This window comes from Myotis davidii, unplaced genomic scaffold (genome assembly GCF_000327345.1).
Source record: "Myotis davidii unplaced genomic scaffold, ASM32734v1 scaffold902, whole genome shotgun sequence".
Lineage (NCBI taxonomy): Eukaryota > Metazoa > Chordata > Mammalia > Chiroptera > Vespertilionidae > Myotis > Myotis davidii.
The window spans coordinates 58,717-75,521 of NW_006293951.1; the positions used below are offsets into that span (position 1 = coordinate 58,717).

General features: G+C 35.6%; 1 protein-coding gene across 1 annotated transcript in view; it reads right to left on the minus strand.

Annotated features, from left to right (window-relative positions):
- Nucleotides 1-16,805, minus strand: part of MUC19 (mucin 19, oligomeric) — a 67,621-nt gene that overhangs the window by 23,647 nt on the left and 27,169 nt on the right. Inside the window, exons 31-41 of the mRNA XM_006767834.2 lie at nucleotides 16,340-16,381; nucleotides 15,593-15,625; nucleotides 15,198-15,242; nucleotides 11,675-11,713; nucleotides 10,198-10,296; nucleotides 9,719-9,793; nucleotides 7,590-7,685; nucleotides 7,266-7,367; nucleotides 6,518-6,595; nucleotides 5,501-5,566; nucleotides 3,499-3,591 (exon numbers count right to left, since the gene is read on the minus strand). Of these exons, the coding sequence (XP_006767897.2) occupies nucleotides 3,499-3,591; nucleotides 5,501-5,566; nucleotides 6,518-6,595; nucleotides 7,266-7,367; nucleotides 7,590-7,685; nucleotides 9,719-9,793; nucleotides 10,198-10,296; nucleotides 11,675-11,713; nucleotides 15,198-15,242; nucleotides 15,593-15,625; nucleotides 16,340-16,381 (768 nt within the window). The remainder of the gene's footprint in view (nucleotides 1-3,498; nucleotides 3,592-5,500; nucleotides 5,567-6,517; nucleotides 6,596-7,265; nucleotides 7,368-7,589; nucleotides 7,686-9,718; nucleotides 9,794-10,197; nucleotides 10,297-11,674; nucleotides 11,714-15,197; nucleotides 15,243-15,592; nucleotides 15,626-16,339; nucleotides 16,382-16,805) is intronic.

A 16,805-nucleotide genomic window follows, 5' to 3' on the forward strand; every position in this document is an offset into this window, starting at 1 on the left:
CTGTGGTTCCTTTCCCTTCTGGTGGGGTGCTGGTTGTCCCAGTTCCTTTAGAAGCTGATTCAGTTGTTCTAGAACCTTTAACAGGTGACCCACTTGTTCCAGATTCTGATGTTCCTGTTTTCCCTGATCCTCCAGGTGTTACACCAGTGGATCCTGGCATTTCAGATGTTGGACCAGTTGTTCCTTTCCCTTCTCCTGGGGTTCTGGTTGTCCCAGTTCCTTTAGATGGTGATTCTGTTGTCCCAGAACCCTGAGCAGGTGATCCAGTTGTCCCTAATTCCCCAGGTGCCACACCAGTGGTTCCTGACCTTCCACCTGTTGGGCCAGTGGTTTCTGTCTCTTCCTCAGATGGCCTATTTGTTGCACGACCTTCAGATGATGATTCAGGTGTTTGAGACCCTTTAGCAGATGTTTCAGTTGTTTCAGATTTTGATGTTCCTGTTGTCCCTGATCCTCTAGGTGTTACACCAGTGGATCCTGTCGATTCAGCTGTTGGACCAGTTGTTCCTTTTTCTTCTGCTGGGGTTCTGGTTGTCCCAGTTCCTTTGGATGGTGATTCAGTTGTTCTAGAACCTTTAGAAGATGATTCAGTTGTTCCAGATGCTGATCTTCCAGTTGTTCCTAATCCCTCAGGTGTTACACCAGTGATTCCTGACATTCCACTAGTTGTCTCTGACTCTACAGCTGATTGTCTTGTTGTCCCTACTCTTTCAGATATTAATTGAGTTGTTTCTGAACCTGTAGCAGACGTTACAGTTGTTCCTGTTGCTCCAGTTGATAATTCTGTCGTCCCTGATCCTCCAGCTTCTGATCTTGCTTTCTAAACTATAGTTTTGTGCACCTTCATTCCTGTTGCCACCATCCTATTTTATTATACCTTTTATTTTTCTACAGTGTACCTTCTTCCTAACTCTTTACTCATTTAACATTATTGAATATTTTATATGCCATGTATGTTCTCAAAAATTTATAAGTATTACCTCATTTTAGCATCAGAACAATCCTATGATATGTATAGTATTACTTTCCATTTTTATAGAGAAAAAACTTAAAATAGTTTAAGTCATTTCTCTAAGATTTACCTAGTAAGTAGATAGTTCTCTAATCCCATAGATAATCCTAGTAGATGTGAGAGACATGTAGACATAAAAGTAAAATTACTATCCAACCAACCAAAGAAATTTACAAACAAAGAAAGCCTCAAAGCACTAACATAAAGAGAGGAAATTCTGAGCAACTGGGATTTCATTTTGGACAGCCTGGCTAGCAAAGTCTCTCTGAAAAGATGCCATTTTATTTTGAGATATGACAAGAAGCAGACAGTCATGGGAAATATCATAGGCAGTGGAAACAGCTACTGCAAAGGCCATAAGGATAACTGAATTACATGTGCTAGAGAAGCAGAACTAGATGGTGAATTTATAGGTATTAATAGGAGGTTAGTGGGAAATCATTAGAAGGTGAAGATATATTCATTGGATTGGGTAAGCTATTTGAAATGAGAGAAAAGTTGTACACTTTCTAAATGCAATATAGTATAGTTTTATGCAAGGGAGCTATACATTTATATATATTTAAAATCCTTCTTTCCACTCTGTAGAGAATATATGGTAAAGGTTGTATTATAGAAGTAGAAAAACCAGTAAGAGGTGATTTCAGGCTTGGACTTTGTGCTCAGTGGTTTTTTTCTTCAACCTATGAACCAGGAAGTCATGGTTCAATTTCCAGTCAGGGCACATGCCTGGGTTGCAGGCTTTATCCCCATTGGTGAGCATGCAGGAGGCAGCTAATAAATGATTATCTCTCATCATTGATGTTCTCTCTCCCTCTCCCTTCATCTCTGAAATGGAAATATATTTTACAAAATAAAATAATAATAATAATAATAATAATAATAAATTGTAAAAAGAAGTGATTTCAGGAACCCGAATGATATATGAGTATCTTGGCCTAGAGTAGTAATAAATGAGATTGAGAAAAGTGAATGGGTTCAGGATATGTTTTTGAAATAGCTTTAAGAGGCCTTGTCTGTATGTAGGAAGTGCAAAATAAAAAGAAGAGAGACATCAAAGATAACTCTAATTTTTTTCCTGAGTCAACTGAGTCAGTTATGGTACCATTTATTGATATAGAGAGGATTGGGAGAACAGTTATGGGCATGAAAGTAAACCAAGAATTCTGTTTAGTTAATCAATAAAGAAATATATATATATATAAACCATAATAAAAAATAAAATAAATAAAATTAAATTAAAAAAAAAGAATATATACTTGCATTAGCTTATATTTGTATTAGAAAACACTGAAAGCATACTAATAAAAGGGGTTACTGATGAGGAAAGGAGTAGGATAGCAGCAAGACTTCTGGGTTTACCTTTATAAACTTTTGATTTTTGGACTGTACAAATATATTTCTTATTCAAAAAATTACATTAAAAATAATATTATTAAATTATGATGTTTCTTCATGATAGTCTACTAGATAGTAAATAAAATTGATGCTGCTGGTATTTAAATACATAGATAAAATGTTCAAAATATATAACAAATAAAAAAAGCAGATTATAAGAATGTAATGTATCATACTTTAATTTGAAGAATTATATTTACATCTTTGGTGTGGAATGTTATTTGTCAAATTTTCTTCAGAAATTGGAATAGCTTTTCATCATAATTCTAAATCACTTTTTTTGTTCAATTAAAAACTTATAGAAAATATGTTAATATTTTATACCATGATATTTTTGTATACTAAGGAACCACAAAAATTTTCTAAATACTCAAGATAGTAGTTTTTGTAAAAAGAAAATTTCTAACTTGAAATTTGAAATCCTTGTTGATAAACTTTTAGTAACCAGAGGCCTATTATTCAAGAAACAAAATAATTTATTGAACTCTTAAATATTTCTAGTATTGAAAAATTATATTGTCAATCAATGAAATACAAAAATGGCTGACATATCTTATAATTATTTAGCACTTTTAACCATTATGCATTTTTGTTTGTTGCCTCAGTGGGTTTTTTTGTAGAACAATGCAGACCTTAGATAAAGAAATGTAACTAAGTGGATGAGCAAAGTATGTAACTCAAAAGAAGCCTAACTCCAAATCTTCATTTAAGGACCAAACATAAGATGAAATGTTAGATTGTCACTATTACTTTTTACTTAACTCCACTATGGTTGTATCAAAAAATATGCAAGTGATTTCTAAATTGGAGTATCAATTTTAAAATGCTGTATTAAGCTTGTTTAGTAATGGAGAATATCTGAACTGTCACATCAATGTCATTATCTGTGACTTCATTGGTCACGCTAACTGACATCCCAATAGTGCATAAATACTGAATAGCAGACAAATAATGTAATGGCAATATTCCTAATTGATTCACATATTTGAATTTCAGAGTTCTGATTTTTAAACAGGAAAGATCCTCTTATAAACAAGTGTCTACACCAATAAGATTTTGTGAATTTTTGTTGTATTTAGTTATCTCACCTAGCTTATTTGATGAACTTGTAGTCCCACTGCTGGGTGACTCAGATGTACTTTTACCTCCAGCAGTTGTGCCACCTGATGTCCCAGGTGTACCTGTTGTAAAGGAAAAAATGGAAAGAGTTCATTCATAGAATTTCATAAACTGTGAGGTAATCAATTCTGGTTTAAATTGACTTCCAAATAACAATTACAGAAACGTCCATTTTCTATATTAATAATAATTATTACTCCATACATTCCAAAAAAATGTGCTTTGACATACATTTATTCATTATTTCATGGGATCCTCACTTAATAGATTACATTGCCCACGTTTGCAGACAAGAAAACTGAGGTTACAGTATAATATTGATTCTAAGAGCAATTTTTACCTATGGGCACTATTTTAGCAGGTTACTTATTTTGAAGTATTTTTTCCTCATCAGAAATGGTTATCAAATGCTTATCAAGTGCCTTTTCAGCCTCTATAGTTGTTTTTATTCTTAGATATGTTAGTATGATGAACTATATTCATGGGTTTCCTAATTTTGAAAAAAAAATTCACTAAAAAGAAGTAGAAATTATTGAATTATTTTAATGTGATTTTGGATTCTAAATTCAAGCATTTGTTTTTTGCTATGCAAACTCTTAAGTTGAATTTTTTCTTTTTGTTTTCTTTCTCTTTTGATAGTTGGGAACAGCTGAAAAGTCAGGTCCAGACTTGTCTGACCTCCCAGGACTTTGGGTCCAGCGCCTGGTTCCCCAGGGGGCTGCCACATCCAGCTCCAGGGGTTGCCCCATGGGATAGCTGAGCGTAGCTTCATTTTATAATAGAAATAAAAAGTTAGCTCATTAAAATATGAAATTGATCAATTTTTGAGGCTGGCTTGTGAGAGGAAAAATAATTTAAAATAAGAGTGAAGCTTAATTCTCTCAGAAATAAGGGACTTCCCCCTTCCTTTTCTTAGAACATTGACTTTAGAAATTTTGTATTTTTAAGTTCTTTCTCTGTGTCTTGGAAATTTATTGAAATCTTTTTTAAAAAAAAAAACTGATAGGCCTCTTGCCATCATAATACCCAAGGAGTGTCTTTCTCATGAACTCTGGCCCTGTCTCTTTGAGATGTAAATCTTAGGGAGATGTTTCCCTTGTTTTCCTCTGGTTATAAAACTTCCTCCTGTCATCAAGATAGGAGGTTTATCTTCCCTTTGTAGGAAACCAATGAACTAACCAGATGGCACGCAATTACCAGATGAGTTTAGGATGAACTATATGTAATAAATAGTGCTATCAGGTTTTGTTGCTTGAAGACCAATATAATTTTTCTTGAGAATTTGAAGGTAATGGATTGTGTCTACTTGGTGAGAGGTCTGTCTTTACAATTGCTTAGCAAATGGCCTGTAATTTGCATCACTTTCTAATTTAATCCATATTAAATAATAAAAATGTTTGCTTCGTGGCCAGGAGAATTTGTTTTCATTTCTAGTTCCCCGATACTAGAAATATGACTGCTCTTTATTCCCCTGGAATTGAATATATACCTTCACTTTTGCTCAATGTACTTATGTTTTGAGTTTTGCTCAAGTTAAAGCATGTCGATATAGTCAAACTGCACTGAGCATAATATATTCTTTCAAAAGAGAGTAAATCCCAATCTAATCCCTTCTCTTGCTAGAATATCCTCTTGAATTCCCACTCCAACACTTGTCCTTGAACATTTCCTTAACTTTGATCACCTTCTGCCTTGCATGGCCTTTGCCTTTGCATTGATATACATACTCATTGCTCTTGCTCGAAAATTAAGCTCTAAGAGAACAAGTACCTGACTCTACTCTGCCCCTATGTTCTCTAGAGTATGATGCGACACATCATAAATAGCTATTAATTTATCTCTGATCTTCTTCAGTTTTCACATTACACAAATAATGAGTTAAATTTCCCCAGGAAACCTTATCTCTGACAAAATTTTGAGTAAAGACATCACATTTCTGTTGTCTAGATGTATTCTATGTTCTTTCAGTACCTGATGCTCCAGAAGTCTTTTCACCGGCAGCTCCAGTGGTGGCTACATTTTCGCCCCCAGTGGTTCCTGTTTAAAAAGAAAGGTGGTGATCAGGCCACACAGGGATCGCCAGAGTTAGCAAAGAAAAATACAGGACCCCCAGTGACATTTGAATTCCAGATAAGCAACAAACAACCATGTCCCAATTATTGCATAGAACATATTTATACTAAAAAATTATTTCTCACTTAGGAGTAATTTAAAATGTAAATGGCATTCTGTGTTTTTTATTTGGCAATTCTAGTCTACATAGATGGTTGTGTTGCAAATGCTCCCACTACCTATGTTTACTTGTCCTAAAATGATAGCCATAGCCTTTAATAAATGCACTTACAGTCCTCATAAGAATGTAGGGTCTCCGCTAAACTCATGATGGAGCACCACCAAAGTGAGACTGCACCTTGGCTGCTGAGATCCCTGTTGGGCTGGAAGCAGTGGTCTAGCTGTGCTGCTACTGCCAGTTCCAACAGTAATTCCCAGACTCTGCTGTTACCCCTGACAAACACAGTATGGGGAGAGCATGTGCCTTATTGTGACAACCCAGTACTGTGCCACTTTTGAAGGGAAGATTTGGAGAAGCCAGAAAAATGAAAAATCTTGAAAATGTTAATCATTCTGCCCTTGCTGGTTTAGCTCAGTGGATAGAGTGTTGGCTTGTGGACTGAAAAGTCCTGGGTTCGATTCCAGCCAAGCGCACATACCCAGGTTGCGGGCTCGATCCCCAGTGGAAGGCATGCAGGAGCCAGCCAATCAATGATCCTCTCTCATCATTGATGTTTCTATCTCCCCCTCTCCCTTCCTCTTTGAAATCAATAAAAATATATGTTTTTAAAAAGAAAATGTTAATCATTTTTATACCCTTTTATTTTTTATTTTTTTTGGATGGTAGATGATGGATTTGTGTGAAATCAGCAAGCTCTGATTTAATTTGGTCCATTTTGACAAAGCCACGGCCTCTGAATGACACCCTCTGCTCACCTGACTTGCCTTCCTCAGAGGGTGTCCCTTCACCACTTGGAGCTCTAGTCGTTTCCCCAGCTGATGACTCAGTAGTCCCTTTCAAAATAAACAATAAATACATATATACCATTGAGCTATGGTTAAGCAGAACAAATTTTGCTGTTCTCTTCTTTCAAATACTTTGCATATATTTGTTCATACTTAAAGCATTTCAAGCTCACTGTTTCTAAAAATTAATTATAAGAGACACCTGGGTTGCTTACTACACATACAGAAATACTAGCCTCACTGTTTCTAAAAATTAATTATAAGAATCACCTGGGTTGCTTACTACACATTCAGATATACTAGCCTAGTGGTTCTCAACCCCATTGAAACCAACTATAAGGCTTTTAAACAACATTTGTGCCTGGGCTCTTCCTCCAGGAGTTCTGATTCAACTAGTCATTAAAAGGCCCTCCATTATGCATTTTCCAAAAAATGTCTCTAGTCAATTCCAATGTGTAGCCAAGATTGCAAACCGTTACCTGAGCCCCACCCAGACTCAGAGCCTCAGTAGTTCAAAGGCAGGAGTCTGCAATATAATACTTTTTGCTCTAAGTCACCTGTGAGCTGATGTTAGTGAAATACAGCCATTCAGCCCATAGATGCAGGGATGGTGATATGATGAACGCGCACATTGACTACCAGCTAATAACCCAGTAGAAGCCGCTGGTGGCTTCCCTGTGGTCAGTAAGAAAATGCTTCCGAGCCCCCATTTCCATACCCGCTCTGCCTCCCGAGGTTGTGCCTGGGGCAGTTGTGTCTCCTCCACTGGTGCTCTGGCTCCCGGGTGTGGTGGTGAAGTCCTCTGGTCCTTCTGAGGTCCCTGGCATAACAGCAAGGAAGGGGCATTACTTCTAGAGCAGTAGGATTCTACATGTCACTCTCATGTGACGGAATCCAGGATTCTAATGTAAAAGAAATCTCCAATGACACCTAGAGTTCCTGCAGCTAGAGGATCTAATGTCACACACAGCTTCATCTTTAGTTCGACCTGGAATATGTTCTGGACCATTTTACAGGCGTTAAAGTGCCCATCCTGACTTGCCTGCTCTTCCTGTGCTTGTTGCTCCGGTGCTTGTTGCCCCAGGTGTGCTCTTTTCTTCAGTTCCCACTGGTGGTGCAGTTGGGCCCCCTATTCCAGCTGGGAGGGAAAATAGCAGTTTAAAAACATACCCCAGACATAAATCCACTCATCCAGTCTTATAAGCATCCTCTGAGGCAGGTAATAATATTCCCATTTAACAGACGCGGGTAAGTGACTTTCTCCAGGTCACTAGGTTGGTTGGCAGCAGGTCCAGAAGCCAAACCCAGGTAGTCTAGCCCCAGAGTTTACGCTCTAACTTTTGCTTCTCAAACGATCTGTGGCAAATGAGCAATGCTGCAAAAATGTCAATCTGCCCTATATTGGTGTTTTGGGAAATGCCATGAAAGTAGAGAAATATTTTTTAATAAAATCATTTAAAACATAAGCTTTTATATAGGAGGTATTAAAGGGACTGTGTGAAACTGCTGCTTCTATTTTTTAAAATATTTTTTTATTGATTTCAGAGAGGAAGGGAAGGGTGAGGGAGATAGAAACATCAATGATGAGAATCATTGATTGGCTGCTTCCTGCACGCCCCCTACTGGGTAACTAGCCAGCAACTCCACATGTGCCCTGATCAGGATTTGAATTGAACCATGACCTCCTGGCTCATAGATCGACGCTCAACCACTGATAAAACTGCTGTTTCTAAATGCCTGTTCTCTGTTTCAGTTCTTACTATATCATGACCAGTAATCAATGGTTCTGATGGCACTCATTTGTGGACCAAACTTTCAGCAACTCTGTTTAAAACTACTACCTGGTAACCGAAAAAAAAAATTCACTGATTGACTTGTCACTATTAGCCAAATAATTCTGATTCAAATTTTAAGGACTGTAGACTAAACAGTCATCACCCTAAAGTTTGAGTCAGTTCATTGATCTAATTGAAAATAAGCAGTTTCTTAATTTCTGCTGCTGGAGATTCTATCTTTGAACACAGTATTTTTATGTAAACTATAGCTTATTCCAAAAAAGTATGTGAGATAAATTTTAAGTCAAGAAATTTGCTAAAGGAAAATAAATGTAGAAAAACAAAAGCAGGCCATAGATTAGTTCTTAAAATCAGACCATGAATTAGATCATAAAGGCAGTCCCATGCATACTCTAAAGGCATGGCTTCTAGTGATATGTAAAGGAGTTTTTATTTATCCTAAAGCAACCAGAACAATGGAAGGATTTTACACAGTGGAGTGATGTGATCACAGTTGCATTTTAGGAAGTCCATTCTAGCCAGTGGTACTGACTAAAGCATAAATTGGCAGGGAAAGGGAGAAAGATGTTCTCAACGTTGATAGGCACTGATTGCCAAAAGGGCTTGTTGATTAATACACTGTTCCGGGTTTCACTCTAAGAGATTCTGATTTTAGGGAGGTGGCCCCCAAATTTTCATTTCTAAAAGGAGATGTTGATGCTGCTGGTCTGGGAACCACACTTTGAATCCCACGGTGTTAAGATTAGGTGAGGTAGGTGGACATCTGCAGAGACCAGATGGACAATATCTAACACCTGAGCAGAGGCAAATATGATGCAGAGAAAGAGGGACTTACATTAACTGATGAATATTATCTATGTGTAAAGAGTATCGATAATGTCTTATTCATGAAACTAGTAATAGTTGGAATTTAGTCAGTGATGCACAAGGGCAAGCATATCCTCATTTGGCTTTTTTTTTTTTTATGTATGCTTTATGCACTGATCAGGGAATGGTAGCTATTGCAAAGAAGGCTAAGGGTTCTGGGTTCTATTCCTGCTTCTCTCATCTTTGAGACCTTTTATTATTTTCTTCCTAATGGCAATAAAGAGATTTAACTACCATGGTGTTAACATGGATTAAATTCTGTTACGTATTTGAGCATAATTTAGACATTTTAGTGTACTTTAGAAATATATCACTAATATTTGATTTAATATAGAAAGACTAATTATTGAATATTTTCCCAAAGTCCTCCAGGTGCCTTAGTGCTATCACTGGACCCCCATTTCCTGATGCTGTTCTCAGAGTACAATTGTCCCCGACTGGAAACAGAGGACCGCTTATGAAAAGGAGCTATGGAAGAAATAGCATTTGACTCATTTCTGGATCTCACCTTCTCTGAAGCCTGTGTCAGCTGAACTTGGTTTTAAAGCTCCTGTGGTTGTACTTGCTGATGATCCAGTGGTCCCTGGGGAAGATAAAAAACAAACACGTGCTAGAAAAAGTACATGGGCGCTGTCAACACTCCAGGTAACGGGCATGTTTAACTGTCACAAGGTGATATACTTTAAGGAATCAACCTGTGAAAAAAAACAAAGACTCTACACTTTAGTTACATAAAAAGAACACCTACGTTGTCCTGGGGGGTGAGAGTGGCCGGACAGGGGTCGATGGGAGAAAAAGGGGACATATGTAATACTTTAAACAATAAATAATTATTTTAAAAAAATAAAAAATTTAATAAAAGAACACCTACGTCTGATAATATATCTAAGCCAGCTACCTTTATGTTGTAAAATATTGTACTGAGAAGCACTGCCTGAAACCAGTTGCTTAGTCGTGGCTGTGTACTCTGTTCTGGACTCACTGTACCTGCTACGTGCCAAGGACTGGTGAAGAGGGGACCCACTGCTCCAGAGGTGCTTGCACTTCCAGCTGTGAAGGTGACGGGAAACGGAGTACTCATAAGGCCTGAGAAAAAAACAGGAAATGAACTCAGCTCAAGTATACTCGGGCTTTGTTGCCAATGGGCGACTTAACTGTTCAATCAATTCCTCGCATAGAAAATAGAATCAAAAACCCAGTGACTTTCTACCCAGAGTTCCCTAAGGTATTTTTCTAATCTTATTTTTGAAGCTAGAGTGTTAACACCCTCAAAAATATCTTTAACACAAAATAGGTTTGTAAGCTGGGTGAACAGCCACAGGAAGGAAGCCACCTAGCACCCTGTTGACCATTATAGAAATCGCTCAGCCCAAGACCTGCTCCGCGGCATTCAATCAATGGGTCTCATGATGTATAGCTTTCACCCCCGCACACCAAGGGAACTTATTGACACGCGTTTTTATAAGTGAAAGATGCTCGAGTATAAAGTCAAATGAAAACCATCTTATTTTGTAATAAGATGGTTTTCAGCCCACATGGTGGAATGACCACCCCGCCCACCACAACTCTCTGAAACCAGACTAGAGGACGCAGGAGGGCAGCAGACAAGTGGAAGATGAAAATGAACTGCTTACGTAATCAAGGACCCATCGGCAAGCCCCACAGCCCTAAGCCCCTTACTCATGATTACCCATCATTTTTGTTCTATTAAAACCTCTTGACTATCAGTCACCAGCAAGTTGGGATTTTGAGCACCAGCCTCCCCTTCTCCTGGGTGGTGCCATCCCAATAAAATCACTTCTATTTCATCGCTGGAAAACCCGGTGTCAGTTCTCATTGACTTGCTGTGCACAGGTGGGCACGAACTCTCAGCTAGTTTGATGACACTTTCCTCTAAGATTTTGGTTTAGTCCTTGCTATTTTTTTCTTAAAGAAACAAAGTCATGTTCTCTGAATCTGTAATAGGGTCACACTAAGTTTGCATACTTTTGTCTTAACAAGGTTGCTCTCAAAGAAATGGAACCTAATTACACTGTCATTCAGGGGTGAAATCACAATGATGAAGTCATATCACCAAGTAGCTAATTGCTACTTTTACGCTTAAAACACCTAAAAGAACACAATATATTTTTAGATATATGTTTTCTCTTATATTCTTTTTAAAAAAATTTAAGCTTGATATTATTTAGTACTGTTGTAGATATTCTATTAATAGTTAATAATAAGGAAGAAAATAAAACTATCATATTATAGCCAATCAATATAAACTGGCCAAACACAAGTTAAATTCATTTTTTAAAAGTTCAAAACCAGTGGGAAAAGTCCAGTGTAAACTATTTGTTGGTAATATTTTTTTCAAAAGTCAAATTGTCATATAAATTTTTTTCTTAGAAATCCAAAGTTACTAGTAATTTATACTGTTAGCTATTTCTAACATATAAAAGTCAGGAATTGATATACTGACCTGTAGTAAAAGCTTCAACGGGTAGACTTAGAGTTGTTCCTGGTAAGAAAAAGAGATATGGTGTGAATTTTTCTGACCTCAAGGGAAAATACAGAAAGATTGGTCTCTTGTTAGTTTTTAATAGATAGTAGTTTGCAATGTATTTAGTGTTGAGAATAATAAGATTTTATTTTATTTTTAAATAGTGACATTATAACATACATTCCAATTTATGTGGAATAAATATGCAGGAGTGAGCAACCGTAGGTTTATAGTTGTGAGTATGTAAAAGAGTTTATTCTTGTATTATTATTTATTTCCTTTGCCCACTCCTGTATATTCACAATGACAAGTTAATTTTCTATTAAGCAGAGGCTGATTTTACAGTTTGTTTCTTTCAATTCCCTCTCTCTCGGGTTATCTGTGCCTCCAATAATTTTCTACAAAATAACATTTAGTCTGTAAGGGTTTGGGGTAAGAAGAAGGAGAAATACTTTTGAGGAATTTTTTAATGATTTGATAAAGCAGGTTTGTGGAGATACATTTGAAATGACCAATATCCTCCTGAAGAAAAAAACCATGTTTTTATCGTTGCATTTCCAATACCTGTCCTATTGGCAAGAAGGTGGTAGGAGTTTATAAAACATTTGTTGAGAGGGGTCTGTGGAGTTAAAAATAAGCCTTTATTAATTTCTGGCTTTCATCATCAATTAAGAGTCGGCTATTTTCTGTATTTCAGTCTTAATTTCTATTGAAAATCTCTGGAAAGCTATTGTTTATGTGGTTATATCCCTTTACAATTTTATAGTGTCTTGTAACTTAAAAAAGAGGAAAAAAATAAATTTCTCACACAATCTCTCTATTTAATCCTCACTCTGTCCAGTCACACTGGCCTTCCTTCAGTCTTTCCTATCTGCTATTTGTACTTCTCTATACTTGGAACACAGTTTCTCTCCTTTTTGTCTATTTACTACTTATTGGTCAGTTCTCAAATCAGCCATCTTTACGTCAGCTTTTTCTGACCATCTTGACTTAATCAAACCCCTGCTCTACTCTCTTCACCCACATTCTAAGCACTTCACAGCTCTAGATGGAAGTTTTCATTTGTTTTTGTAATTACTTGATTGATATCCCGACTAGGTTTTAAGAATGCAGGAAGCATGTCTATTTTAACTTACCTTTATATCTCTAAAAACATTAGAGTACCTACCACATAATAGATGTTTGGTAAGTATTTGTCAACAGAATGAATGAATAAACCCATGAATGAATGAATGAATGAATGAATGAATGAATGAATGAATGAAAGAAAGAATGGAATAAAAGTATTGTAACTATTCTACATTTGAAGAATTGGACTCAGAAAACTGAAGTAATTTTTTCAAGACCATTGCTAGTCAGTGACAAAACTGAGACTAAAATCTAAGTCACCTAGGACCTAGGACTGTGACACAAGTCCACTTTGAAATTGGAATCTGTAATTATATGCTACTTCAATAATGGACTTAAATTAAATTAAACTTTATTCTCTTTCTTAAACATCAAAACACAGAAGCATGACAAGTGGAATCTAGAAAAAGATGTTCTGAATTTTACTCCTCTCTCTGCTACTTATTAGCAAGGAACTCGATATATAATTTAACCTCTCCGTGCTTCCATTTCTGCATTTGTAAATTGGAGGAAACGATGGGACCCACTTCACAGAGTTTTCTGTATCAAATATGATAACATATGTCACACACTTAGAACAGTGCTCAGTAAAGGTTAGCTCTGTGTCAAGATCTGTCAATTTAAACAGGGGAAAAATAGAACTGCATATATTTCTTCTAAAAATAACATACTTAATTGAAATGGTTGGGTAGGCATCTCTCATGGTATTTTAACCCTTTGAAGCACGTACTATATGAAAAAGAAAATGGATATATAAGACATGGAAAAATGTTTAAGCTTTGTATATCGCTCCTCTTATGCTTTTAAAGATTTCTATAATGTTTTTCTAAATTTGTCAAAAGTACACTTGAATCCTGTGCTATGTACCTCAATGACAGGCTCAGCAATGAGTTCATACCTCAGCTTCTATCCGAGATGCTCGAGTATAAAGTCAAAGGAACCATCAATCCTCTCTTGAGGACCTAGTCATTTCTCCTTCTATTTGACAGTAATGCCTTTGGTCATCTGAGCAAGATAATTTTTTATTTGTTTGTTTATTTAATTGGGAAGACAGGGTTTATTTAGAGTCACTATTTCAGAGTTTCATTAGTATCTTTCTTAAAAATTTTAAGTATAGTTGGTATACAATATATTAGTTATATTAATATCAGGTGAAAAACAGTGATTCAGCATTTTTATATCTTACAATGTGATCACTTCACTAATTATAGCGATCACCTGTCACCGTGCAAACTTATCACAATATTACTGACCATATTGCCCTTCACCGTTTTCACCCATCCACTCATCCTCTTCCCTCTTGTAGCCATTCCTTTGGTCTCTGTTTCTGAATTTATTTTTGTTTTGTTTGTTCGTTTGTTTTGTTTCAGATTCCACATATAAGTGAAACCATAGGATACTTGTCTTTCTCTGTCTGAGTTCACTCAGCATAATACTGTCCAGGTCCATCCATGCTGTCACAAATGACCAGACTTCATTCTTTTTTAATATTCCATTATATATGTAGAGCACATCTTCTTTATGCATTCACCTATCGATGAACACCTAGATTGCTTCCATATCTTGGCTTTTGTAAACAGTGGTGCATGAACATAGAGGTGCATATATCTTTTTGAATTAATGTTTCTGTTTTCTTTAGCAAATCTAGTAGTAGGATTGATGGGTCATACAGAACTATTTTTAGTCCTCTGGAGAATCTCTACACTGTTAAATTTATGGAAAGAAACTTTAAAATGTTTTATTTCATCTTTTCAAGTTTTGGTAAAAACAATAAAATAAAGCCTAATTGCCAGTGAGAAGTACTTAATTCAGTGAAGTATTTGATCCAGTATTTGATCAAAAGTACTTTACCCAGGGAACAAGATAATAGCAAAGAGTTGCATTCCCTCCACATCTCAAACAACCCTAATATCTCGCTACATTTTAGCAGAAAAAAAATTCTTTTTCTTCTGATCTTTGTTATCCTGAAAAAATATTGAATGCTAACTATTCTATAGATTGGGATTGGGTGCAATTGGGAACACAGGAATGGCAAACCATGGTCTCTGCCATCAAGGATGTCCACTGGACGTACAGTGGCAACCATTTATCAATATATACAAATATTGAATCATTATGTTACATACCTGAAACTAATATAATGTTATATGTCAATAATATCTCCATAAAAATACCATGGATTTAAGTACATGTATATATAGATTAGAAGAAAGAAAGAAATAATAGGAGGAAGAGAAATAGTGTGAAGTTGGAGAAAGAAAAGGTCCTAAGTATTGGAGACTGGGTATGTTAATTCTAATAAGTAAATTGAGATAAAACAATTTTAATACATGTAAAAAACTTTGTCCTTTTATAGGCTTTCTAATTCACCTACCTGTTGTCTCACTGCTTGATGTTGTAATCCCTGGAATGAATGTTGCTGTTTTAAAGAAAAAAATTTTAAAAAAATTAAATTTGTATGAAGGGAAAATTATGTTTCTGAGAACATCTATTATCATATATTAAATGGGTGAAAATGAATGTTTCAAATAGATTTGACCATATAAGTGAATGGATGTTAAAATGTGAAATTAAATTTTTAAAATCTATAGTACACATGTAAAAGGTCAAAAAACTTATTTTGTATAATATTTTTCTGGACTCCTCCCCTAAGATATTTTACAAAACAATATAAATAAACAAAAATTTCACCTAAATACTATAGCAAAGGGAAGTTTTGAATTTTTTAATGCCCTCTTGATTAAGTTGTGGCTCGATATTATGGCTTACCTGAGCCTGAGCTACTGGTTGCCAATGGAATTGCCATACAAAGGAGGAAACAAATATTTGGAAATGTATGTTAAAAAAGGTGTTGAAGAGCCCTAACCGGTTTAGTTCAGTGGATAGAGCGTCAGCCTGCGGACTGAAAGGTCCCAGGTTCGATTCCAGCCAAGGGCATGTACCTTGGTTGCAGGCACATCCCCAGTAGGAGGTGTGCAAGAGGCAGCTGATTGATGTTTCTCTCCCATCTATCTTTCTAACTCTCTATCCCTCTCTCTTCCTCTCTGTAAAAAATCAATAAAATATATATTTTTTAAAAAAAAGGTGTTGAAGACATGTTGTATTGGATGAATGCAAATAAATAATTAAATGTAATAGTTCAACTTATTTATCAGATGTTCACACATTTTAATATACTGTTTTGATTTACTGTTTTAATTTAATTTAATATACTGGCTACTGTTTTAATTAAAGTTATTTGATGCTAGTAAAAAAATTGTAAATTATTTTCAAAGAATTTTCTTTAGTTGCCACTTTTTCCAAATTAGTAACATGGGGAATGTTCTTTTTGGGACACATAAGCTCCAAATAGAGATGTTTCTTTACTCATATTACAATTTAGATGTAGATCCTACTATTTGGCATTTACAAAATACATACATACATACATACATACATATTTGAAAATAGGGCCAAAATGCCTAAATGGTTGCTGCTAATTTAGAAGTTAAAAAAAAATAAGCATTTATTTTTTACCTGTTGTGGTCCTTAATATGGAGGTAGCTGTTGTAGTAGAAACTGTTTAGGGAAGATAATATATGGAAATCAATACTTGAATAATTTTTGCTGGGAAATTTAGTTAAAGAAACAAGTTGCCTTAAAATAATAATAAATTTCTGAAATTATGTGTAAAGGTTCAGGGAAAAACAATCTTTCATTTAAATCAAAAGAGCACTATATATTTATTGCATGTCTACCAAAATAACTAATTATTTTTGTTTAGTACCACCTAACCAAAATCTCATAGGAACCTTATAAGGTCTGTACATGGGCCAAAAATAAAGTTCAGAACCTTAATATATAATAACCTTAGTGTTAAGTACGTAACCAATAATAACTAAAATGTAAATAGCATTTTACCGACAACCACATAACTTTAAATATATTATCAAAACCTAAAGTTTCTAATTTACTGTGCTACTTCCAAATATCAATCAGCAGG